The 27,679-nt window shown below is 41.1% G+C and overlaps 1 protein-coding gene across 5 annotated transcripts in view; it reads right to left on the bottom strand.

The window, feature by feature from the left end:
- The window catches only part of HNRNPR (heterogeneous nuclear ribonucleoprotein R), a 33,918-nt gene extending 16,697 nt beyond the window's left edge, over positions 1–17,221 (bottom strand). For 2 of the 5 annotated variants that reach the window (XM_047724013.1, XM_047724015.1), the window contains exons 1-5: positions 17,065–17,210; positions 13,672–13,840; positions 11,277–11,395; positions 10,540–10,647; positions 7,943–8,056 (exon numbers count right to left, since the gene is read on the bottom strand). In XM_047724013.1, coding sequence (XP_047579969.1) covers positions 7,943–8,056; positions 10,540–10,647; positions 11,277–11,395; positions 13,672–13,828 — 498 coding nt within the window. In that variant the 5' untranslated portion in view covers positions 13,829–13,840; positions 17,065–17,210. Of the gene's footprint in view, positions 1–7,942; positions 8,057–10,539; positions 10,648–11,276; positions 11,396–13,671; positions 13,841–17,064 lie in introns of all 5 variants that reach the window. The other 3 variants (XM_047724014.1, XM_047724016.1, XM_047724017.1) reach the window with 3 other exon arrangements.
- Positions 17,222–27,679: the final 10,458 nt, after the last annotated feature.

Below are 27,679 nucleotides of genomic sequence, written 5' to 3'. Positions count from 1 at the left end.
AATATATATATATATATATATATATGATTTCAAGAGGTATTAAAGGCTAAGAAAAATAAAAGCAAGGAAAGGGAATAAATGAGGAAGAGGCTGTATTTTAATTGGAAGAGTCTCCCTAAAAAGGTAAGTCTGAACTGAGACCTAAGGTAGAAAATTAAGTAAAAATCTGAGGGGGAAAATAAAATCTGAGGAAAGAGCAATCCAAGGTAAAGAACATTACAAAAAGATGGGAGCACATTTAACATATCTGATGAACAGCAAACATGACAGCGACTGGAAGAAAAGTTGGGAAAGAGAGAACAGGGGCCAGATTAAGTTAAACCATGTTAGGAGTTTGCATTTTATTCCAGTTGTTTTGGGAAGATAGCAGAGGGTTTTGAGCAGACAAGTGACTAGATATGACATGTTCCAAGGGACTGGCAGCCAGGCAGCAGATGAACTGTATGGAGAAACAGGTCACAAGGCAATCCAGGCAAGGGATGATGGCAGCACGGAGTAGTAGGTTGATAGCTCAAAGGTAGGGAGAATGTGAGAAATAGTTAAGTTTTAAGTTATGCTGGGTTCATGGGGTGCCTGGGTAGCTCAGTGGTTAAAGCCTCTGCCTTCGGCTCAGGTCACGATCCCAGTGTCCTGGGATCGAGGCCCGCATCGGGCTCTCTGCTCAGCAGGGACAGCCTGCCTCCCTCTCTCTCTCTGCCTGCCTCTCTGCCTACTTGGGATCTCTGTCAAATAAACAAATAAAATCTTTAAAAAAGAAAAGTTATACTGGGTTCAGATCTACATTTTAGTTACTTTGAGCAAGTTTCTTAATCAGTGAGTCTCAGTATCTTCATCTGGAAATAACATCACCCAGAGGGTTCAATTTCCATGTGAGCAGAGCGCCCAAATCTTGTTCCTCATTTTATTCCCAGCTTGAACACAGTGCCTGGAACACATTAGCTGCTCATCTTTTTTTTTTTTTTTTTTAAAGATTTTTATTTATTTCTTTGACAAACAGAGATCACAAGAAGGCAGAGAGAGAGGAGGAAGCAGGAAGTAGGCTCCCTGCTGAGCAGAGAGCCTGATGCAGGGCTCGATCTCATGACCCTGGGATCATGACCTCAGCCAAAGGCAGAGGCTTTAACCCACTGAGCCACCCAGGTGCCACACTAGCTGCTCATCTTTGATGAATGTTCAAATGAACATCGACCTCATGCTATTAACTTATACACTAGGTCCCACACCTTCTCTTCCACTCAAGAACAACAATTTGATCATCAGCACACTAGTGATTATAATTTGTCACTTAAAAAAATTTTTTTTCAGGGGCCCCTGGATGGCTCTGTCAGTTGGGCATCACACTTAAAATTTAAATGAAAAAAGTATGTATCCTGACTACGACACACCTTCCAGTTACTGTCCCATTTCTCTGCTATCCTTTTCGGCAAAATTGCTCAAAAAAGCTGTAGGTACTTGCTATTTCAAATCCCTTGCCTCCCACTCTCTTTAATCCTCTCCAAATAGGGCTTTCACCACTATTCTTGACAAAGTCACTGATGACATCCCTGTTGTCAGGATCAAATGTCAATTCACGGTCCTCTCTTTCTCACTTGGAAAGTTTGTTGTAACTGACCACCTTCCTGCTATGAAAACGATCTTCACTGGACTTCTAGGATACCACACCCCTGATTTTTTTCTTACCTCATTGGTTCTTTCTGCTCAGATCCCTTTACTAGTTCCTTCTCAACCCCCCAATCTCTAAATGTAGAGGGCTGCAGGGATCAGATTTTAGACCTTTAGTCTGGCTACACACACTTCCTTGGTGATCACATCCAAACTCATGGTTTTTAAATACCAAGTAGATGCTTAAGCTTCCAACGTTTATAATCTCCAGCCAAAACCCTTCCCTGAATTCCAGGCTTACAGAAGCAACTGCTCATTCAACACAGCTCCACTCAGAGGTCTAAGAGACATCTAACTCTTAACATGTCCAGAACTGAATTATGATCTTCCAATATGCTAATCTGCCCTTCTCTACAGCAGTCTTCATTTTAATCCATGGCAACTCCATCCTTCTAGCTGCTCAGGTCATAAGCCTTGAAGTCATCCTTGGCTCCTTTCTCTCATACCCCCATATCCCACTCATCAATAAACCCTGTTAGATGTGCCTTCAAGATATCCGGAGAATCTGCCGGCTTCTCATCAGCCTCAGTTTATCAATCCTATAAATGACCATTCATTAACGGGGCACAGCACTAAAAAAAACTGTGGATAAAAGATGTCCTGAGCCAGGCCAGGCGCCTGGGTGGCTCAGTGGGTTAAGCCTCTGCCTTTGGCTCAGATCATGATCTCAGGATCATGGGATCGAGCCCCACATCGGGCTCTGCTCAGCGGGGAGCCTGCTTCCCCCTCTCTCTGCCTGCCTCTCTGCCTACTTGTGATCTGTCTGTCAAATAAATAAATAAAATTTAAAAAAAAAAAAAAGATGTCCTAAGACAAAAAAATAATATAGAAGGATAATTGGTATTCATTTTGAAATATATTTTTTGGTATGGCTGAGGTCTCTGGCCCAGACAGTGTTTATGTATTTGAAGGTATTTGTATTTGAACATTTAAAATGCGTTCTGGAGGGGCACCTGGGTGGCTCAGGTCATGATCTCGGGGTCCTGGGATCGAGCCCCACATCAGGCTCTCTGCTCAGCAGGGATCCTGCCTCCCTCTCTTTCTGCCTGCCTCTCTGCCTACTTGTGATCTCTCTGTCAAATAAATAAATTTTAAAAATCTTAAAAAAAAAAAAAATGTGTTCTGGGAAGCAAATTCTGGTTCCTATTATTTCTATTAACATAATGCAATGGTGCTTCATAATTACATTGTTCACTATCCCTATTTCTTCCATACCCATTACAAAAACACATAAAGCAAGGAGCACACAAAGTGGCACTGTGAAAATACACCCAACACACAGCTCAGTGAGGAAGCGAAGTGTCAGGTTATTACATTACTTATGTAACACTTGTGCCCGTATTTTTAGAACAGACAGGTTTGCCTCATTAAGCAAACCTAAAGTGAAAAACCTATATTTTCAGAATTTAATGACTGATTGATCACTTTACATACAGGATTCATTAAGAGCCAAGTTCCTCATACTCTGAAGTATCATTTGAATGTCAGAAGTCCAACTTACAGATTTTCCATAAGAATACTATTTACTTTAGAAGAAATATCAACAAATCTGTGATCAACAAAGTTCCCAATATGATAATCAATGGGATCCAAAAAGAAACAGGCTAAAAATACTGATTTACTGAGAAGCAGGAGATGGCTTCATTTCAAGATCAGTTTAACATAGGACATTTAAGTAACTTAAAAAGGCTAAAAATAAACAGTATTTAAAACTAGGCATCATTCCTTTGTAAGTTTCTAAGCTCAATTTTTAATTAACTAAAATGAAATAGAAATGTTTTCCTTTTATTAACTTGTTGGTCCCTGAGCCGTTATGGGCCCATAGGAACTGTTTAGAGTAAGCACTCAGGCATATGCAGGTTAGCGTCCCCTGCCCCCTGCCCCTCTCAGAACCAACAGAATGGGGGCGCCTGGGTGGCTCAGTGGGTTAAGCCTCTGCCTTTGGCTCAGGTCATAATCTCATGATCTCACGGTCCTGGGATCGAGCCCCACATCGGGCTCTCTGCTCAGTGGGGAGCCTGCTTCCCCCTCTTCCTCTGCCTGCCTCTCTGCCTACTTGTGATCTCTGTCTGTCAAATAAATAAATAAATCTAAAAAAAAAAAAACAAAAACAAAAAAGCAAACAAACAGAATGTAATGAATACCGTAACAACCAGTTCTTTCTTTACTCACTAAGCATCAAGACTTGAAAAATGTTTTGGCTGTCTACTACCCAACCATCAAATACTTCAACAGTAACAGAGAAAAAGGCCTTTGAGACTCTGGAAGGAACAGAGTTAACAGGCAATGGAACACAGTCTTTTGAGGATCTACTAAGGCTCTTCCATTATCCTGCTCCTATTTGCTGTTTTGCAAACACAGCAGCTTTTCCTTATACATAATTCCATTCAGGTACTATTAAGTCATATACTTTTACATCTCTGTTAAATACACTGGTTCTCTAACACCTCCAGTAGTTAAAATACCAAAGAATTAAATTTCAATCTACCATTTCCTTTGAATTCCTCTACAAAACACCAGTGCTGTGCTCTTTAAAAAGTCCTTATTATCATGGAAACTAATGAAAACAGAGGCTGTTTCCCAAAACAGGTTTACAATGCCAGCTGAGGAACACAAAGATACTATAACCAGACTGCATCTGAGGGCCCAGACACACTAAAAAACACCCTTCAAAATTAATACCTATCTTTCTTATCTCAGGATAATGCTTAGAAACAATGCAAAGGAGTGCTCCTTTATAGGGTTAATTTACAGTAGATTTTACCAAGACAAAAACCTCACTCTTCTCATAACTTAATTTTCATACTGTCAGACTCAGGCACTGACCCTAATTTCAACTTCCTCAATCAAGAGCTAAAATTTTTAATGACTATAGTGAAACATAAAAGAACAAAAACTTAAACCTCACAGCATCAAAAATGACACCAACTAAAACCAATTTATTTATTAAATCAGTAACCCAATATGTTAAAAACCTATTTTTCTGATTTTTTAAAACTTTAATTTTAGGGGAGCATAGACAGCCCAGTTGGTCAAGTGTCCCACTCTTGGTTTTGGCTCACGTCATGATCTCATGGGTCGTGGAGCCGGCCTGAAGATTCTCTCCCTCTGCCCTTCCCCAACATGCTCTCTAAAATAAGTAAATCTTTAAAAGAAAACAAAACAATACTTTAATTTTCAACAGGTAGAGGCCAAACCTATTTAACTTTATGGGAATTTATTTATTATTATTATTTATGGGAATTTAACTTTATGGGAAGAACCCAAACCTTTATCCTAAGATTTTGTTGTAACAAACTGCTTGATAGGAGTGGCTTAGGCTCATACAGGGATTTCACTGCAAAGGTATCTGCTGTATGCGATGATATCTAATATATAGGAAAATGCATCTTTCCCCTAAAGACACAATACAATATAAAAGAATACCATATTTTACAATTAGGATGCCAACTTTGTTTCTAATTGGATACTCAAAATAGTTTATCCTATTAAGTTGTTTAAATGCTTTCAGCAAAATGGTACAAATACTAACAAACTCCTTTCTTATCTATATAAAACAAAGATAAAACAAGTCTCCATTAATGAGCTCATTCATAGAACAAATCTAACAGGCTAAAAAAGTTCATTTTTGTAATTATGAAATAGATAACCACCAACTAATTTTATACCAGGCTATACTGGGCATTGGAAAGAACACTAACAATATTATACAGACTTAATTTTTATTCCTAAGGTTTTTATAACTAAAGAAACAAGACTAAGATAAATGTAATAATTGATAAATACTAATAAGGATATCACATGCTGGATGGTATACTATAGATAACTTTTTCAAACTATATCTCCCTCTTGGAGGTGGTTTTAGACTGCCTCTAAATAAGGAAGAAGCAAAAGAGCAATTACATTATTTATTTATTTTAAATGAGGGTTTAAGTTAAGAAAACAAAACTTAAAATCATTTGGAAAAAAATACCTACAACAATCATTGTTCAAGTAAGAAAGTTGAACTACATTTGTATATTGTTCAAAAGTTAATAAAATGTAGGGGTGCCTGGGTGGCTCAGTCGTTAAGTATCTGCCTTTGGCCCAGGTCATGATCCCAGGATCCCGGGATGGAGCCCTGCATCAGGCTCTCTGCTAGGCGGGAAGCCTGCTTCTCCCTCTCCCATTCTGCTTGTGTTCCCTCTCTCGCTGTGTCTCTGTCAAATAAATAAAATCTTAAAAAAAAAAAAAAGTTAATAAAATGTAAATGTAGATTTGAAAGCATTCACAATCTAAACAGAACATTAAAAATGAAGGATGGCTTGAGGTACCTAGCTGGCTCAGTCAGTAGACTGCGACTCCTGATCTCAGGGTTCTGAGCTGGAGTGTCATGTTGGTATGGAGATTACTTAAAAATAAGAAACTCTTTTTTTTTTTTTTAAAGATTGTATTTATTCATTTAACAGAGAGAGAGAGTGCACAAGGAAGGTGAGCAGCAGGCAGAGAGGGACAGGGACAAGCAGGCTCCCCACTGAGGGGACCTAAGCTGAATGCAGATGCTTAACCAATTGAGCCACCCAGGCACTCCATTAATAAATTATCTTAAAAAAAAAAAATACTATTCACTCGTATTCTGTATTTCATGACATTTGCTCCTAGAACAAACTTAGATGGCTCACAGTCCAATTCCAACTCTACAGTAATTATGGAACATGGAATAATTTATAGTTTTTTTTTAAAAGAGACACAAAATAATAATATATAGCTGATTTAGGTATCATGAAAAATAAAGATGCTTACAGTCCTCCTTAATACTGCTAAATATTAAGAAATAGAATATTAACTGTCATAATGCTTGAAGGCAGTTCAGGGAACAAAGACCAATGAATGTAAACTCTATTTTATATACAGAGACTATACTGGAATTACTTCTGATATAAATCTAAAAAGTTAACTGGTAATGTCTTTATTCACAAACTATTCTTTTGGCTACCTGAAAAGACACCAGAAAGAAAAGACCCTGCTGTAAATTTATATTTTGGCACACAGTTTTTACCATTCAAAGGATCAGAATTGGTGGGGCGCCTAGGTGGCACAGGGGGTTAAGAGACCAACTTTTGGTTTTGGCTCAGGTCATAATCTCAGGGCTGTGACATCAAGCCCTGCATCAGGCTCCACACTAGCATGGGAGTCTACTTGGGGCTCTCCCTCTCTATACCTCCCCCGACCCCCGACCCCCCCTGCGTGCACTCTCTAAAATAAACAAATCTTTAAAAAAAAGGGGGGGGGTTAGAGTTATCTAACATAGAGGTATATAAAAAAAACCTCTATGGGGACGCCTGGGTGGCTCAGTTGGTTAAGCAGCTGCCTTCGACTCAGGTCATGATCCCAGCGTCCTGGGATCGAGTCCCACATCGGGCTCCTTGATCATCAGGGAGCCTGCTTCTCCCTCTGCCTCTGCCTGCCATTCTGTCTGCTTGTGCTCGCTCTCTCTCCCTCTCTCTCTCTGACAAATAAACAAATAAAAAAATCTTTAAAAAAAAAAAAAAACCTCTATGAAGGCACAGATGGAGCAGCAGAAATTGCTTTGTTCAATGACAGACCAATGTGCTCGACCTTTTATCTGATTCTACACCCTTCCCTTGTGTGACCCACTCCCATCAATAAATATCTCAGCAGGGGCGCCTGGGTGGCTCAGTGGGTTAAAGCCTCGGTCTTCAGCTCAGGTCATGATCCCAGGGTCCTGGGACTGAGCCCCACATCAGACTCTGCTCAAAAGGGAGCCTGCTTCCTCCTGCCTGCCTCTCTGCCTGCCAACTTGTGATCTCTATCTGTCAAATAAATAAATAAAATCTTAAAAAAAATTTTTTTTTTTTTTAAATAATAATTAAATAAATAAATAAATAAATCTCTCAGCAAAAACTAAGTACCCTTTACGTGGTGGGGGTAGGGCCAAGGAGGGAGGACAAGCGCTATTCAGAATTACTGACCTAAAACAAAACAGAATAAAGCAAATGTTTCTCTTTCATAACTTCAACCCAAGCACCTAAAATGGTGTGTTGCTGGTTGCATGGTTTTAGCAACCAGTTCCAAGAACTCCACATTCCTTTACAGTGTTTGGACATCTACTAGTCACATGGTTCTCCCTGCTTATGACTACAGTAAAATGCAAATGGCTAGCCAAAGAAAATAATTATAGCTAAACTTTAAAAAGAATCAATTACTCTTCCCCATCATACAATAGACAGAATAATTTACAAACTGGAAAGATTTCAGCAAACAGCTGAAGAACACTTACTTCTGTTCCAATGCCAGGTTGTACACCAGAGTACACACTGTCTGGTGGAGGACCACCATACTTCCTCTGTCCTGTGGTTACATCCAGAGTATAGCCAGTCCTTTCAAGCAATGCCTAAAGATAATTATACATCTGTTTATATTTGAATATTATATCACACATCAGTATATTAATCTTTTCCAAAGGATATCCCAACATCGTAGGCCATGTAGCTTAGATAAAATAATGTCAGAACTCATACTGGTATCACTCGCACATGTTGTTCCCCTTCATTTTACTCCTTTCCATACACTGAATGGAAAGAATTGTACACCAATTAAATCTCTAAGCACACGATGATTTTTTGATATGAAGGAACAGAAAAATGGGGCAAGGATTATTACAAAGGTGACATGAGCCGACCCCAGGATACCTATCCATACTACCGTATTGCAGCAGTCCTCATTTTGCATTTTCCTCTACTTCAGTGAGAGCTTTTCTTAACTTGTTCCCTTTACATACCATCTACCTACCTGTGATTCCTTAAAAAAAAAAAAAAAATGTTCTCTCATCAGAAGTCCTACCTTCTTCATGCAGCTTCTCTCATTCTCTATTCCTCACATCTTCCTACTGTGAATTTCGATTATAGTCAAGTAATTTAACCTTTATTTTGTTTAATCCTTTTGTATTTCTGCTCTATCATAAGCTCTATGAGAACCAGACCATTTCTCATACAACACAAACTCAAAATATTTGGCAATTACCAAATGAGTGTTCTCAGGTTTCAAAAAACAAAACCTTATGTTTCCTGATTACCAACCTTCTTCACAACATTAGGTACTAAAGAGGGATTATAGAAAAGAAGATAATGCTCTTGCCCTTAAGGGTCTGTATTTATATGAGAGGCAACAGCTCAGACAAAATGGAAAAAAAGAAATGTCATCTACCTAAAAATGGGAGATTTTTACACTTCATGCTTTAAAAGTTAGATGGCTCCCAACTTGCGATGATTCAACTTACGATTTTTCAACTTCCGGATGGTACGAAAGTGATGCATTCAGTAGAAACCACACTTCAAATTTTGATTTTTGATCTTTTCCAGTGCTAGCCATATGCAGGATGATACTCTTGTGATGCTGGGCTGAGGCAGGGAGGCTCAGCTCCCAGTCAACCACTCAATCACAAGAGTAAACAACCAATACACTTAACAACCATTCTGTATCCATAGCAACCACTGTTTTTCTCTGTCAGTACAGAACTCTTAAAAATTACCCGAGATAGCCAACACTTCATTATAAAATGTGCTTTGTGTTAGAGATGACTTTACCCAACTATAGGCTAATGTAAGTTTTCTAAGCATATTTAAGGTAGCTAGGCTATGTTTGGCAGGTTAAGTGCCATTGGGTGTATTTTTTACTAAGGACAGTTTCATCCATGTCCAGATAAACCCATCCTAAGCTGATGAAGATCTATCCACAATATCAAAGCAACAAGAAAGTCCAGACATCAAGTTTAGTGGCTTTCAAAAGTATGGTCGGAGGACCCCGGGGATTCCGGAGTTACTTTAGGGTTTCTATTTTTCTACCTTTGACTAAAAAGAGCTGCTCTAATTTTAAGCACAGAAACACATGTAACACAATATACACACGATATACGTTTTATACATTTAAACTTTACTTGTCTCATATGTAATATACACATATCATATGTGCAATATATACCTATATAGGCCTATTCAATACACACCAATATTTAAAACAAACAAACAAACAACTATTTTGTCAAATGGAATTTTCACGTATTTATTTTTAAAATATTTAAGAATAGGTTATGCCATTTTACAGATGAGGGAAAAAGGTACAAAGGAGCTCTATGTAAACTATTCCGTGTCAGAAACTACAAGTTCTATTTTTTGTCTAAAACAAAACCACACAAACAACTTCATTAAGTAAAATAACTACTTCAATTTGAAAAATCTATCACTGTGGCAAAACATCAACAGCCCCTTAACTAAGGAATGAGGTTCACTGGTCTTTCACCAAAAGCCCTGTATTTATCTCGCAGAGCAGTTATCTAAACGATAACAGTAACTGGTGCTAGTTACACAGTTCTTGCTACATTCCAGGCATTATTCTAAGCACCTGACATGTCTTAATTCCTTTAATCCTCACAACTCTATGGGAATATGCCCAGTTTACAAATAATTAAACTGAGGTAAATAAAAATTCAGGAGTAAAGCAGTTAGAAAATACCTCTTTAAAAAAAAAAAGAGAGAGAGAGAGAGAGAGAGAAACAAAGTGCTCAGAAAGAAATCAAACCAAAAGACATGACTGAGTCAACCTCAAAAGCTATTAGCGGAAGCATCAATAAAAACGTAACCTTCAGAGCCAGAACAATGAGGCAAGGGTCTGAATTAAGGTTTTTTCCCACCAAACATACAACTGAATGTTTGCCCTCCGAATTCTTCTTGTGTAATTTTCCTTCAACTATCTCATTTCTAAAACACTAGCTTAAAAAAAAGGTGGAACAATGAAAACTGTTTCTAGGAAACATGAGAAGAAACATTCAATCTCATCATTCAACTTATTACCATTGCAACGACCCAAGTCCAGTTTTACCTTTATCTTCGCTTCATCCGGCCCCTTTGTGGACTCTTGCACCTTGCTCCCCTGTTTCTCCCTTTGCCTGTAGGTCTTCATAACTCCACATAAAAATGCACTTTTGTTCTAGAATAGACAAGTAATTCAATGCAAAAGAATCAGCAGGAATCATCGAAGGGTCAAATACATAGTTAATTTACAGTTTCAAAAGACCAGAATTTTAACCAAATATTTACTCATTTATTTGTTCAACAAATATTTGCTGAGTGATTACTGTGTGCCAGAGACTGGAGTAGACAGCAGTAAGACAGCCAAGACCTCAGGGTGCTTACCTTCCACACTGGCAAGTCTTCCATTTGTTGATATTCAAACGCACGTGGACTATCTTTGCCAAACATTCCAAAACTATTCCTCCTACCTACATTATTTTCCTCCAAGATAATAAAACAGGGTCAGATAAACCCAAAACTGTTTAAAATCGGAGTATTCTAAACCCATAAAAGCTTAGTAATAACTGTCAGCAAACCCTGACTTTGATTTTAAGTTTTTAAAGTAACTTACTGGAAAGAAGTGGGGAGAGATTTTACTTTCTGAGAACTCTCCTGTGAAAGGTCTTTTTTTTTTTTTTTTAATATAAGCAGAGGTAGTCACAAACAAAAAAGTATCAATTCTTTTCAGGAAAAAAAGTAATGGTAAAGTAATTTCAGGTCATTAGTTATTCAAAGGCATTTCTAATTTCTAGTAAGTGGCCTTACCTGAACATGTGATAAGTCACTCTCCTTGAACTGCTGTAGTACAGACAGAGCTCCTTCTTCATTAAATTCCCTGAGAGCATCAATTGCTCTTTCATCAAGATCGACATAAGCTACCAATCCTACAAATTAAATTGAAAAGGGGTAATGTTATTGCAACAAAAGGGATAACCTAAACCGTGCTATCAATGTTTAATCAAGAATTATATTCAGTACTATTACTAACAAACTACATTCTCATTTAATATGCATATAGGCAGCTATACAAGTACTATACAAAAAGGTCAAGAGTACAAATATGAAAATAGAAGATAAAATGTCAAACATGAATTTCAATTCCTATAAACACGAATTTCAATCCCCACATCCCACAGAAACCCCACAAAAATCCTAGCCCCATTTCCCCTCCCCTTCTTAAGGCTTGGAAGATAAATCTGATGTACACAGTGTACTACAGATTAAGTATTAATACAACAAATTCTGATTTATGTTAGAGTGGTAAGCATACACTGTATTCCCCAAGGATCAAGCTTCAAATTATATGGACTGTTGTAGTTGTTGCTAACCACACAAGAGGTGGGAGAAAAAAAAGAGAAACCATTTTTACTAAATAATTCTTTCCACTCTCCAAAAGGTATCAAAGGCTTTTCCTCCTTAGCACCAAAGAGAAAATGAAATGCATTTGTTTATCTGAGCGTCTACTTTGCTGCAATCAGAATGTGGAAAGGCATAATTTTAAACTCTTCTACAAATGCAAGTGCAGCTTGATTAATCAATTCTGAAAGTCATATTTTAAGGCATTTTTTTGTTCTTCTGATGTGTCAAGCTGAGGTTTAAAAGATGCTGTGGCATTCACAACACTGTCAATAATGACTGTTTTTCTCAAATGGCATTAAGGACTTTACTATGGACTTACAAGTAAACTATACAGAAAATATTTGCACTGTATTCTATACATGTAGTATATTAACTGCACACAGAACATCTACTCAGTCTGAAATGTAATTTCTTAAGTCTGTTAAGTTTGTGTTGTATTTCTCTCTATAAGGAATATATTTCAGAATTGATCCAACGTAAAATGGATATATTTGGCAGATTAAAACTCCAAGTCCCTATGAACATCAAAAGTGACTCCATTTTGATCAAGTGAAAAAGAACTTTATTCCATACAGTAAATATATTTTAAATAAATGTAATGCCATTTGTAAAGTTACTTTAAGAAAATGTTGCCATGAGTTGTTTTAAAAGCTCAAAGTGAGCATGCCTAATTATTGGAGTTTCCTTACTTCAAAATTCCATACCACCACCCAAAGCCACAACTCAGAGGACACCCATCGATCCATTCTGTCAATCCAACCCTACACCCGAACCATCAGCCTCTTGTCAATAACAAAGCACTCTGCAAGAGAGCACCTCTGAGCAAATCACTGCCTATTCTCTGTGGCAGAATGTCACAGAAAGTTCCTGAGGACTGATTTTCAAATGGAACCATCACCCAGGAGTCATTTTTCAGAAGTCAATTTAACGTCTAAAATTATCCTAAGCTTCTCAGATTTGAAAAAAAAAAAAAAAATTAAGGACAAAAAAACAGATATTTGTTACTACAGTACTTAAGACACATTTGTGAGACCATTCAATTCTCTCTCCCAGAATCTGGATAGGCACACAAAACACAGAGGAAGAAAGTTTCCATCTATGGCCCCAAAGGGGTAGGACACATTTATTAATGCACAACACTCCCTAAGGGTAAATATTTCTCTCCCTCTTTAAAAACTTCAAACCGCTTACAACCGACCATAGTAAGATATTCAAATTTGCTTAAGCACTTATCCATGGGACTTCTAGATTTTTTTAAAAAGCAGCTGTTACAAACCAACACTTCCAGATTACGGAGAGATGTGGATTTTTGTCTATTAGAAACGAGACAGGCCACAAACTCTCACGGAGTCTGACATTTATTATCGTTTCAGACAATACTGTCTAACCAGTCCTCTTATTATGCCACCTAATCAGACCTAAGCTAATTTAACAATCACTTTAAGAAGCTAAAAGTAGAAAAGTAAAAGCAAAATGATGACTGATTTAGATTAAGAAAAAAATGTAACATTTGGTATGCTGAAACATACATTTTAATTGGTGGTAAATCGAAGACCAATTGATGTACTGTTCTGAAACAACTAAGACTGCATATTCAACACTAAGAAGGCTTCAAAATAATGAAATAAGAATATCAAAGTCAAACCCAATATGCCCTCAATGAAGGGAAAGTAACAAACATTCAGCTCTACATAGATCAGAAACAATATGTATTATTTAACCTTAAAAAAAAATCTATAAAATTCAAAGTGGTTTGCCCTCACTTTCATAACCAGTCAGAAACAAGAAATGCATATTATACCTGTCTGAAATATTTCATCAAGTCTTTCTGCCACCTTCTGTGGGAGGCCTGCCTCTATCAGTGTCTTGTAGTGTTCTGTGTGAGTTACACTGGAAGTATCCATTGGTTCTTCCTCTTCTTTTAACTGTACCGCATTACCATTCACCTGATTAGCCATTTTATTATGCTGCTGGAAAAAATTCAGGAGCTATATTACATTAAGCCAGAAATAACTAGTTTGTAGGACAATGCATGATTTATCTAAACTAATTTGTATACATGCTGCTAATAAACTCTATCAAAATAATATTATATGCCTTTTGTGATGTATCTGACCTAAATTTGCAACAATAACCCTGTAAAACCATAGAAAATGTACATGGAAGCATTAGATCTTTAAGGAACTTCATGTACACGGGGTTAAAAAAAAGGCTTGAATTTACTGAAGGTAGAATTGCTGATTAACAAAAGCAGCTGTTGTGTCCTGACAAGCATATCAACAAATCACCACAAAATCCTAAAAGGCCCATCAGCTCTCAATTCTTAACACAGTTTTTAAAAGTTTGATTTAGAAACAGAATGAACACCCACAGACCACTTAATCAAGGTTTAAGGACTTTCAAGTTTTCCTAGTTCTGCTCCAAATCTAGGATAGGTGTGAGATCAATGCACTGCTGTTTCTAGTTCAACATGCTGGTGGTTTGGGTTTTCTCCGCCTCACTTAGAAAAAAAAAAACAACAACACAACTTGACATTAATTTTTGTTCTAAAATTAATTTGCTATTCCCATTCACAGATTTAAAAGAAAAAATGACCAAGTTTAAAAGCTAAATGATTGTTTTAAGTCCACGTAAAATAAAAAGTGAGCTATAATTGAGGTTGCATCTTTAAAAAAAAAAAAAATCATGAGTACATATTGAATTTTTCGTATCAGTAAAGCCGCAAAAACATATTGAAGAATGGACGGCTAACTTCTTCCAAACAGTTTCAACAAACATTACCTAATGAGGGTAAACTTAGGTCAGATGTCCCAGATTAACCTACCCAAATTATTTTGTATGTTCAACCTGTATATAGTACTGAAATGGACCAGCTCCCTGAAGAGAGAGATTAGATAATAAAACCATACAAGGCCAGTCTCTATACTGCCTCGAAAGACAGGGAATTAAAGTGCACTTGTCTGTGGTTAATGTGATGAAGATAATAAGCAGAATAAAGACATTGCAACAAATACTGAAATAGAGGACATGAAGATGAATCTCAAGAAGAAGCCTCCTTTTCTTGATGAACCTCAAGGTACCTAGTCAGCTACAAAGAAAATACAAGCTTCCTAAAAAGCACTAAACCCCGCAAGATAACCACACTTCCAGACGGCTGACAACCACTGTGCAGGTGCACCAGGTGCAGTTTTCTGACCTAAAACAACTTCTTTTCATTTCAAAGTCCACTGATATTTAGTTGAAGTTAATGAGAAAGGGAGAAAGACCAAGGGGAACGAGGTAATAGAGAGTAGGAAGGAAGGAAAATGCAGAAAGGATTATTCTGAAAATAAGATCAATATCATGACTTCTTAGGATTACAAAACATTAAGACTTGAGAGCCCACTAAGGTCTACACAGACGCAGATTCTCGTTAAACTTTGGGTGGAGAAAGGTTTCTCAAGGCAAGCCTCAAATTCTGATGAACTGACAAAAACGAACACATTCAAAACTGGCACACTTTTCATCAAGAAACTACTTATAGTGTAAGATGAATATGTTTACTGATTAATACAACCTATTTCTACAAAGATGCACCCTGAAGTCCAAAATCTCCTTGTGAACATATAGTTCTGTTTTCCCACGCTCCCGCACCCCCAAATACACCCATAAGATCATCAGAACTCAAAAGTTCTCAGTATCACAAGACCCTTAACAGTTATTGCACCTGTGAATACTATTAGTCACAGAAAGAAAGCAAATTTTTAACAGGAAAGTTCAATGAACATCTGCTAAGGTGATTTTTTTTTTAAGTATGTGTAAAGCAAAAAAGACAAGTTGTGTATTAAGCACAAGATAGAAATATTTATGACTACCATTCCATTGCAAAGGTTCTCCTACAAGTTGATTCTGAAATTGGTTGATATTGTCAAAAAGTTTGTAAACTTTAACAAAAAAAAAAAAAAAAAAGGTAAAATAATTAGATTCCAGGAAATAAAACCTTTCAGATCAAGGAAAACCTCTCTCTTCAAGCCAAATACAATGTGCTCATTTAAAAACCTCTTTTATGTCGTATGAGACCGTTTAAAACTTGTGTCAATTCAATACAATGCCACACAGCCAAACCATATTTCTGGATGCAGCAAATATACTGTGACTGGAGTCATTTGATCTAAGCATTTTTGCAAAAAGTAGACATTTAAATAAGATTTTAAAGGGCTGCTGGGAGATTTGGGAAGTCAGCACTAGCCCCTCCCTGACTTTTTCTGAACATCTCTGTGCAAATTCTTCATATTAAGAGACGGGTTTTAAAAGAACCAACGAAATGAAAACTAACGGTTATCTCATGGGTTAGGAGTGTCAAGCCCTTATCCTACGACTGACTCATGAGACATAAATTGAGTCTCTTGAGGACAGCAAAAATCTCAAACAGGTCAGCATGAGAGGACTGAAGCTTTCAAGAACCCCTTGGCCTTAAGTTTTACATTTTGGCAACACGATTGCTACCGTATAAGAAAAGAATCGCCTTTCCAATTTAGTGCGCCTAAGACATTCTCAGAATTATGCATCTCAGGCGCCGCTTGAAGCCTAAGTTTCACGGCCTCTAGTAGTCATTTTTTCCTTCAAATCTCGGCTCGCAGCATGCAGAATGGGGGAGGGGAGGGAGACTTCCTACACAAATCCGCCCTCGGGCTTCAGCTCCCACAAAAGTTTTCTCCCGGCTCAGGTAACCCGGGGTTTGAATCCCGCCCTCTGCCCACCCCACGCCCTCATGCCCGTCGCGATCAGCAACACATCCCACTCGTGGCTAGGCCCGCCGAGACGAGCGCGAAGCGGCTCCGGAGGACAGCAGCGAAGGGGCCGCGGGCGTCTGAGGCCGCGGGCCGGGCCGGCCGCGTGGAGCGGCGGGCGGAGGCGGGAAAAACACGGCAGTCCCCGGCAGGCCGCGCGGAGGGTGCCCGGCGGGCCGGACCGCCGGCCGGGGGCTGGAGGGGCGGGGAGAGGATGAGCGAGGGCGAGGAGGCGCCTCGGCCGGGCTAGGCCCTCCGCTGCGCGGCCGGACGAAGCCGAAGCCGCCCCCAGCCCATCCCCACCCCCACCCCGGGGCCTCGGAGCGAAAACGAAACTGGAGCCAAGGCGCCGAGCCCGGGCTGGGCCCCGTCGGGTCGGATCGGGGCTCCCGGCCCCTCCCCCCACGGGCCGGCGCGAGACTCACCAGGGCAGTGCTGGGGCCGCCGGCCGGGCCCGTGAGAATCAGCGCGAGGCGCTTTGAAAACGACTAGAAATGGCGCGCGCGCCACCCCCTCCCCCCCTCATGGACAGAGACGCGATCCCGGCAGCACGCGGGGTTTCCCGGAACTGCTTCCAGGGACTCCGAGCGGCCGGGCAATCGTCTCGCGCGGCGGCCTGAGAGGCAGCTCGGGTGTCCAATAGTAGCGGAAAGAAGCGGCTCACGCTGGACGACTGGAGAGCCAATCGATGAAGCCGTCGGCTGAGCCAATGAGGGAAGTCAGCGCCGCCGGCTGGGGCGCCTCCGGGGCGGGGGTAGGAACACAAAGGGGTCCCTGGTGGAGCCCCGGGTAGAGAGGCGAGGCTGCGGGGCACCGGGCCTTGAGTGGGCGAGGCTCTTCGCTCCTCGTCCGCGGGCGATACGAGACCGAAAAGCTAGGCCTCGCGCCGCGTGGCCGCCTCCGGAACCCCGCCCCCTACTGTCCGCTCCGGCCCCGCTCCTTCGCGGCCCTCCCGCCCCTCCGCCGGCGCCGCGGCGTCCCTAACCTCCCTCCAGCCGCTGCCGGCGCCGCCGCCGCCGCAGGCGTTCGCCCCAGACACGCCCACCGCCACGCGGTCGGGCCTCCTGGGTCATCTTTTGGGCTCCGGTTGAAGCACAATTTAAGGCTGATTTGGCTGGCCGTCTGGCTGGAGAATTTCACGGACAAAAATCATCTCTTGGAGCGATCGGAAAACTGTCCCCGGACTCCCCGTTGCACATCGTTGGGGCAGCTCGGAACGTGAGAAATCGCTGAAGTTGGCACCATTCGAGAGCACTGTTAACAAATGCTAGAGCAGGGACCTTTTCTCACAGAGTTTGCAGCTAATTGTTAGGAAGAAGTACGGCAGATACATGCATCTGCGAAGCCAAGGGAGCGGTGCAGGGAAAGGGCTAAGTCCCAAGGAGGTGAATTCCTGTTATTCCTAAACCCATTTTTCAACGTAACGCCCTGATGGTTTGTTTTCTGTCCTTGACTTGGTGCAAACCTCTCTCCTCCCACAATCTTCCTAGCTCACTTCTGTAGAGCCAGCTGTTCCCCACCCCGACATCCAATGCCCTACCCCTCTTAGGGACTGGAGGAAGGTCAAGCAGTGGTCTATAGGATTTTCAGATATACTGGAGGATCATTTAAGCTTCCCAGAACCTATCAGCCCCAAATTAATTATTAAAAACATACTATGGAGGTGCCTGGATGGCGCCTCTGGTTAGGCACTTTGAGTTTGGCTCAGGTGGTGATCTAGGTGGTGGGATGGAGCCCTGCCTTGGGCTCTGCGCTCAGCAGGGAGTCTGCTTGAGATGCTGTCTCTTCCTCTCCCTCTGCCCCTCCTGTTCCTGCTCTCTCTGTCAAATAAATAAATCTTTAAAAGAAAAAACCTACTGTGCGCTCAGTACTGGGCTAAATGGCTCAGTGGATCCAAGTTTTGTAATAAGGGTTGTGAAACTTACACAAATGCTGGGATCTTTTTTGGAAGTGATATAAAATGATAAATACAGGAGCGCCTGGGTGGCTCAGTGGGTTAAGCCTCTGCCTTCGGCTCAGGTCATGATCCCAGGGTCCTTGGATCGAGCCCCGTGCCGGGCTCTCTGCTCCGCAGGGAGCCTGCCTCCACCTCTCTCTCTGCCTGCCTCTCTGCCTACTTGTGATTTCTGTCTGTCAAATAAATAAATAAAATCTTTTTAAAAAATGATAAATACAAATTCAGGAACAGAATCTTGGAAGGGCATGGTACAAATGAGAGACCTCAAGGCTTGAACTTTATTAGCCTCTAGCTCAAGAATTCTTTTTTTTTTTTTTAAGATTTTATTTATTTGACAGAGAGAGACAAAGGGAGAAAGGGAACACAAGCAAGGGCAGTGGGAGAGGGAGAAACAGGCCTCCTGCAGAGCAGGGAGCCTAACCCAGGGCTTGATTCCAGGACCCTGGGATCATGACCTGAGCCAAAGGCAGACGCTTAACAACTGAGCCACCCAGGTGCCCCTAGCTCAAGAATTAACATTCTTAGTGCTATTTGGTAAGGGCTGTGGATCTATTCTAGATTTTAAATAAAATACATAGCATTACAAAAGAAACATTATATTGAAATACAATTAGGAAATATGTGGGTGTGTGTTTATTTTTTGACAGAGAGAGAACAAGCAGGGAGACAGGAAGAGGGAGAAGGAGAAGCAGGTGCCCCAGGAGCATGGAGCCCAACGTGGGGCTGAATACCACGACCTGTTGGTTATTGACCTGAGTCAAAGGCAGATGCTTAACAGGCTGAGCCACCCAGGCACCCCGGGAAATATATATATATATATAAGATTTGATTTATTTGAGAGGGAGATTGCTAGAATGAGTGGAGGGGTGGCAGAGGGATAAGCAGACTCCCTGTGGGGCTGGGAGCTGGAGGCAGGGCTTGATCCCAGGACGCTGGAATCATGACCTGAGCCTAAGGCAGATGTCTAATTGACTGAGCCACCCTGGCGCCCTAGGAAAAATATTTTAAGAGCAAATTTGTGATGTAAATCTGTTTATCGGGCGCATGAGTGGCTCAGTCAGTTAAGTGTCTGCCTTCAGCTAGAGTCATGATCTTGGAGTCCCCGGATGGAGTCTGTGTGGGGCTCCCTGCTCCATGGGGAGTCTGCTTCTCCCTCTGCCCTTCACGCCACTCTTGTGCTCTCTCCCACTCTCTCTCTCTCAAATAAATAACATCTTTAAAGAAATAAATCTTTTTATTTATTAAGACATTAACTATCAAGCTCTTGCAGCAGGTCAAATAAATTTTAAAACGGTGATGAGAAGATATTCAAGAAATCCATGATAACTATAATGTGATATGGGGGTGCCTGGGTGGTTGAGTCATTAAGCATCTGTCTTTGGCTGGGGTTATGATCCCAGGGTCACGGGATTGAGCCCTGCATCAGGCTACCTGCTCAGCAGGAAGCCTGCTTCTCCCTCTCCCACTTCTCCTGCTTGTATTCCCTCTCTCCCTTTCTCTCCGTCAAATAAATAATAAAATCTTTTTAAAAGATTTTAAACCAGATTAAAAACTGGTTAAAAAAAGATTTTAAACCATCTCTCTCTCTCTGCCTGCCTACTTGTGATCTCTCTCTGTCAAATAAATAAATAAAAATCTTTAAAAAAATCTTTTAAAAAGATTTTATTATTTGACAGAGAGAGACTGATATCACAAGTAGGCAGAGAGGCAGGCAGAGAGAGAGGGCGAAGCAGGCTCCCCGCTGAGCAGAGAGCCCGATGCGGGGCTTGATCCCAGGACCCTGAGATCATGACCTGAGCCGAAGGCAGAGGCTTAGCCCACTGAGCCGCCCGGGCACCCCAATAATAAATAAAATCTTATAAAGAAAACCCAAAACTCTAATGAGATATGAAAATGCCTTTGATATCTATTGGTGACAGAGTGAAAGTTACGGCTAATTCTACTGTGGTTTGTTGCCTGCATTCACAATGGGGGATAATGCTAAGTTTCAGTTTGACATTCATGAAAATAAAAATGTTATTTTGGGGGGTGCACCTTGGTGGCTCAATCAGTTAAGCCTCTGGCTTTAGCTGAGGCCATGATCTTGGGGTCCTGAGATGGAGCCCTGCCTCAGGCTCCCCGCTCAGCAGAGAGTCTGCTTCTCCCTCTCCCTCTGCCCCTCCCCCTGCTCATGCATGTGAGCGCTCTTGCTGTCTCTCAAATAAATAAATAAAATCTTTTTTTAAAGTGTTATCTTTTTTCATCTAACTTGAAAGACCATGCACTTCCATCTGGAGACTCCTTTAAATCCACTGACCACAGGATAAAAACCCTTGGGCTGAATACCATAATTAAAGTGATTCCATCACCCAGTATTTTCTGGGATAACATTTCAAGTATTTTGGCCGTATAGTCCTAAGAAATATACTCCACCTTTTCAAACCATTTATCGTGATTTTTTTTATTTTGGAAAATATGGTCATTGGAGTTTTGCATCCCTCCACAAAATGTGTGTGTGTATTTGATATCCCACAAACATGTATTGTATACCCTCTGCAGACAAATCACTGTGTTAAAAGTAGGGAGTATAAAATGAATGGAACACAATCTCTGTCCTCTAAGAGCTTACATTCAAGCTAACAACACAGGCCAAATATATAAATAAACATTATAAAAGTGAGTTGTTAGGGAGCATTCTAGCTATATCCCTAATCTTTTGAGATTAGCACAGTGCAACCAGGCCATCTTACAACCCTTACCTGTCACAGACCAAACCTGGGGTCTGAGCAGATATGTTAATGAACATGCTTTTGCTTCTTAAAAACAATTACAGGACAGCAGAATACTCAAATTGAAGCTTTGACTTTTACTACTTACAACTTGAAGTTAACAGAGAATTTTTTAAGTTATCAACCCTTCTTACTGGATCCATAGGTCAATATTCATCATGCTTTTTCCCCTTTTATAACATTGAGTCTCTCCTTCAGACTTCGAACACGATGACATCAATTCAAAGTGCCTTCTCTTACTACTAACAAGGACAAGCTATGCAGCCACAATCCAAAGGCACAGGCAGTGGGGAGGAAGAAAGAAACAATATAGAAAGAAAGAAAGAGGAGAGAAAAATGGAAAATAAATGCCACATGTAGCATGTTGTGGAAAGGACATCACCAACCAACCCTTGTTAACATTAGGTGCCAAGAGTCTTCTACTCAGCTTTACCTGAAAACTTCAAACTTCACTTTCTTCATCAAACTTTAATTTTTTTTTATTATTCTAAGGTGCTTTCCAACACTGTGGTGCTCCAGTCAAACTGACCAGAGCAGAAAGCTGTTTCTCATTTATACTTCCTAGGATTATGCTTCTTTTAAAAAAGAATGTGCCAAGGGCGCCTGGGTGTGGGTCAGCTGGTTAAGCATCCAACTCTTGATTATGGCTCATGTCATGATGGAGCTCTACTCTCTCTAAAATAAATAAATATATCTTTAAAAGGGTGGGGGCACCTGGGTGGCTCAGTAGGTTAGGTGTCTGCCTTCAGGTCTGGTCATGATTCCAGGATGCTGGGATGAAGTCCGGCATCTGGCTCCCTGCTCAGGGGGGAGCCTGCTTCTCCATCTCCCACTCCCCTTGTCTGTGCTGTCAAGTAAATAAATAAAATATTTAAGAAGGAGGAGGAGGAGGAGAAGGTGATTATTCTTGCACTAGCTCGTTGAATTCTCTTCTAATTCTCAAATTCATCAAAGCCACTTTAAAATGGAAAGCATATCTCCATCTTAGCAACATGACATTTTACTGTGATTTGAACTTCTACTGTATATTGGGAGTTTCACATATACTACTGCTGATCTTTAAATGAAACCTTAAAGATAAGTGATATTTTCCCATTTTATTGAGCAAACAAGTCTCAGAGAGGTTAAAACATTTGCTCAAAGCCACACAGCTGAAACCAAGACTGGAACACAGTTCCACGTGATTCCAAAAGATACCTCGCCAAGCTACTTCTCAGTTAAGGTCTCAGCATCGACAAGTTCTTCACTTACAGAGGTACACATTTTTACCAGTCAAAAAAAAATCATCAATGTCAATCTGACAAGTTAGAAGATACAGTTTAGAGTCCCAAGCAAATCATAATATAAGATAATGACATTTTCCTTATGTGGTTTGCACACTGGCTTCATAATGCAATTGGAACTTGTTCTGAGAACTAACCATATCTAAAAACTGTAGCCTCATAGGGTCTCAACATTGGGAAGCAACAGTCCTTTGGATAGGTTTGCTAGAAAAGAAAATGACTCATGATGATTATACCTATATGGTCTTCATAATACTAGGGCACCTGGGTGGCTCAGTGGGTTAAAGCCTCTGTCTTTGGCTCAGGTCATGATCCCAGGGTCCTGGGATCAAGCCCCGCATCAGGTCCTCTGCTCAGCGGGGAGCCTGCTTCCCCCCTTCTCTCACTGCCTGCTTCTCTGCCTACTTGTGATCTCTGTCTGTCAATTAAATAAATAATATCCTTAAAAAAACAATCCAATTAAAAAATATTAGTTAACATTTGTTAAGTACTTACAAGATTATCTCATTAAGTGCTTGCAGTATTAGAGGCAAATATCAAAATGTATCCTTTCCCTTTTGCAGATGTAGAAACTCAGGCTCAAGCTAGAGCTGAGACTCAAAGTCTGATATAACTCCAAATTCTAGTCACTCCCACTGAGTGTGGAGCCATGTGGGGCTTGAGCTCACAACCCTGAAATCAAGAGTCAGATGCTAATTGTCTGAGCCACCTAGGCGCCCCCAAATTCTAGTCTCTTAATCATTATGTAACACGGTCAGAAGAGAAGAATCAAAACCAATAAGGTTAAACCTCCCTCTTTTTAAGCCTTCATATTCCCAAACCTTATGTTGGAAGTCTCTGATTTTGAAGTTCTTTTTGTCCTTATTACTTTTTTTCATGGATTCTCTCTTATCCTCGGGTTCTGTTGAGGGAATATGGCAAAACTGGAAAAAGTGAGCTCTCCTTTCCAATGCCCCAGTCAAACCCAAGAAAGCAAGAATCAACTTTTTTTTTGTTTATTTCCTAAATAATTAGGATTATTAGATCCAACTTAAGAGCGATAAATGCTTGTTCTCATGGAAGAATTTAACAGATTCGGCAACAAGAAAATTACCTGGCGACTCACCACCAGGAACTTCATGTATCTATCCGTTGACACTGACCTCTGTAGCCATTTAGAGAGAGAGGCACAGGCAGCAGCCACACCTGCCACCCAAAGTCCAGAAGCCAAATTCTAGGAGACCATTGAACATAACATTTGGTCCACTGAGTTCTAATTATTTTAAGGCTTCCCTATAGACAGGCAGAAGAGCTCTATCTGCAAGTCTTTTATGAAAGTGTTACTATAAGCTTTTAACCCAAATCAGGGGAATTCAGAGAATTCTAAGAATTATTACCCATATTTAAATATACAAGTTAAACACACTGTTAGCCAAGTTAAGAGTCAACAGGGATTGTGAATTCTGCTCCTTTAGCGTAACTTACATATGTCTTGCTTTTAAAACCCACTAAAACAGTAGGAATTGATTATAAATAGACTATGTGCATGTAAGAAAATTCTCATTACCCTTAAACTGAAATATCCATTAGAAGGGGGCAAGTGTTCTCTAACTATCATTAATAATAACAAGGCTGTAATACCCTCCACTCACTTTCAGACACAGTATTTCACTAGACATCCTCGCTGTCTGGACACCTTGAAATGTGCCCCGTGCTTGGCCCTGTGACTCTCCTCTCCTGATTTTCTGGGTTCTTCCTTCTAGGTCCTCTCTTCTACCCATCATTACCTACTGGTATTCCCAGGATTCCATCCTTGATGCTGTTCTCACGCTCTAAGAGGGACACCCATTCCCACGCATGGTTTACACTATCTTCTCCAGGCTAGCTATTCCCATTTCTTTACCTACAGCCCAACTTTTGGTCCTGGGCTCTGGACTCATATTTTCAACTACTTGCTGGGCCTGGATCTAACAGTTTCTTCAAACTCAACATCTAGTCTCTAAAGATGGTTTTTATCTCCCACCTTTTGCCCCCTTCCTCAACGAGTTCCACCCCCCACCAATCTGGTGGTTGTTCCTCCAGTATGCCTGCCAATCATGGCCTCACTACCTTACATCGCTCTTCAGTAAATTAAGGATTTAGAACATTTTCCCCAGATATCCTGATGACTCATCCAGAGTCTTTCTCTAATGTCACCTCTTTAGGGGGGCTTTCCTTGACCACTCTCTCTAAAATAGCAGTCCCCTTCACTCTCTGTCCTTTCTTTGTTTTTCTTGTTATCACTGGATGCTATGTATGTCTTTGTTTACTGTCCATCACGCCCCCCCACCCGCCAACCAGAATATAAGTTCTACAACGGCAGAGTTTTCATCTCATTCAGTCTTATGCCAGGTACATAAACTGGTGCTCAGCAAATTTTTGTTAAATGACTTAACTTGTAATCTTTTTTTTAGAATTTTTATTTATTTATTTGACAGAGAGAGAGAAAGCACAAGCAGGTGGAGTAGCAGGGAGAGGGAGAGGGAGAAGCAGGCTCCCCGCTGAGCAAGGAGCCATATGTGGGACTCGATACCAGGACCCTGGGATCATGACCTGAGCCAAAGGCAGATGCTTAACCCACTGAGCCACCCAGGGGCCCTTTAACTTGTAATCTTGATACCCATCCCAGATTCCTACTCTTTTATGTGTTTTGGCTCCATTCATAGCATACTCATCCACTCAACGAATCACTTACCTCAGAAATCTGGAATTTCAAAGTTCTGACTCTTCCTCACAAGTCGCTCATGAAAAAAAATTTTAAGTAAGCTCTACTTTCAATGTGGGGCCCGAACTCACAACCCCAAGATCAAGAAGAGTTGTTTGCTCTACTACTGAGCTAGCCAGGCACCCCCAAATTTTAAAGAAAAATCATTTATTTTAGTAATCTCTACACCCAACGTGAGGCTCAAACTCATGACCCAGAGCTCAAGAGTCACCTGCTTTTCCTACTCAGCTAGCCAGGTGTCCCGGAAATTTTTGATAGCATACCTGGAACCAGAAAAGGAATAGAGTACAAACAGAGGCCTGCCCCCCTTCTTTTCCCAATTTGTCTGCCCTGTTCTAGAAGGGCCCTAGTGTCCACATGTGGGAGGCTACCTAACCTGCAGGTATAAGTCTATCCTATAAGCCTAGTATAAGTATATCCTATAAACCTAGGCCTAGGGGTACACACACAAAGGTTGACTTGCCCTCAAGAAAACAACCTGGGGAAGAAGCTTGGAATTGGGCTGTTTGGGCAAAGAATTCCAAGGTCCTAAATACTTGGAGTTTGTGATCTAGAGAAGGGTGTGAGCTCTGGATGGGCATGTCCCCTTAACCCCATGAAGAAATGTGCAACTGGAGGAGAGCCAGATCAGGCCCTTTAAAGAGCCAGGCTCAGGAGGCTCGTCCTGTTGTCCTGGTCGAATGGCAGTACTACCTAGGCTAAAACCCAAACTCCACTAGAGGGGATATAACCAAACAAGAATGAAGTTCAGAAAGTGTGCTTCTTCCTGCCCTCGCTAAAAACCAGATTTAAGTGCTATGATTCAAGAGCTATCCATGTGGAGATCCAGAGAAGGAAACCTTGGATCAAAATCCTATCAGAAAATGAACACCAAAATTTAAAACTGGTTCTTCGAAAGACACTATTAAGAGAATGAAAAGACAAGCCAAAGACAGGGAGAAATTTTTGCAAATCCTATGTCTGATAGAGGCCTTGTATCCAAAACATATAAAGAATTCTCAAAACTCCATAAAAGCAAATGTTGCCAAACTTTCATGAGATTCACAAAGGAATCTGGAGTCTCCCTGTAAAAGATTAATCACCTTTGGTTTATGTGATCTGCTTGGAGAATTCAGAGTTTGACCAAATACCAAACTTAGAGCAGGGATCTTAAAATCCTGCCCACGCTTCCTGCATTGACGGCCTGCCATGTAACAGAGCTCCAAAGTTGCCATAAAGAGTCTATTCCTAGTTAACCCTCCAAAGATGACAAAGTCTCATTAAACACAGGAACCATCAGGGGTGGTGTCTTCATGACCCCAGCTTTATCTGGGGGAGGGGAGAGGAGACGTCTTAAATGGAGCACATCACCTGGGGGAGCCTTCGTCCTCTTGCATAGGGCCTCACCAGGTATGCAATGACAGAATTTCTATAGTTCTTTCATGAGTAGCCTGTCTGATGACAAATCAGAACTGAAGCAACCAGCCCTGCTGAGGGGAAGGAAGTTTACACATATTCTCCTCTCATTTATCCAACAGATATCTGATGTCTGCCTACTCTGTACCTGAAGTCAAACATTTGCTAGCAGCTGAAGATTAAATGATGAGCAAGACACAATGACTTCAAGGGTAACAGTCTAATGGAGGAGACGAGAAAAAGTAAACAGGCAATTATGAAACAGGGATAAAGTGCTTTGATTGGAATCAACCCATGGAACACTGACAAGGAACATCTGATCCAGTCTTGTGGGATCGGGAAAGGGTTCCTAGAACAAGTGAGGTATGAGACCTGAAGGAGAGGAGGAGTTGGCCAGAATAGTGGAGAGAACTATTCTCCAGAATAGTTTGGAGAGTGTAGTGCAGAGAACTGAAACTGAGGGCAGCGGAGGGCAGCAGAGGCCAGAGCAAAGATGGTCTCCTAAAAAATGAACACAGAAGCAGTTTCACTGTATGCAGCTGGCAATGGGAGGTATGAGAAGGTTTTGCACAGAACAGTGGCAGGAAAGGATTTGCCCTTCAGAAAGATCTAGCTCGGGCGCCTGGGTGGCTCAGTCTGTTGAGCAGCTGCCTTCGGCTCAGGTCACGATCCCAGGGTCCTGGGACGGAGTCCTGTGTCTGGGTTCCCAGCTCAGCGGGGAGTTTGCTTCTCCTCTGCCCCTCCCCCTACTTGTATGTGCACGGGCTCTCTCTTTCGCTCTCTCTCTCTCTCTTGCAAAAATAAAATCTTTTTTAAAAAATGAAAACACATTAGGAGGTGGTTTCAGTAAGCAAGATGTGGGGTGCCTGGCTGGCTCAGTCAGAGGAACTTGCA

Source organism: Lutra lutra, chromosome 4, assembly GCF_902655055.1.
Source record: "Lutra lutra chromosome 4, mLutLut1.2, whole genome shotgun sequence".
NCBI lineage: Eukaryota > Metazoa > Chordata > Mammalia > Carnivora > Mustelidae > Lutra > Lutra lutra.
Note: the sequence above shows the minus strand (reverse complement) of the source record. Positions and strands in the feature narration are given on the sequence as shown.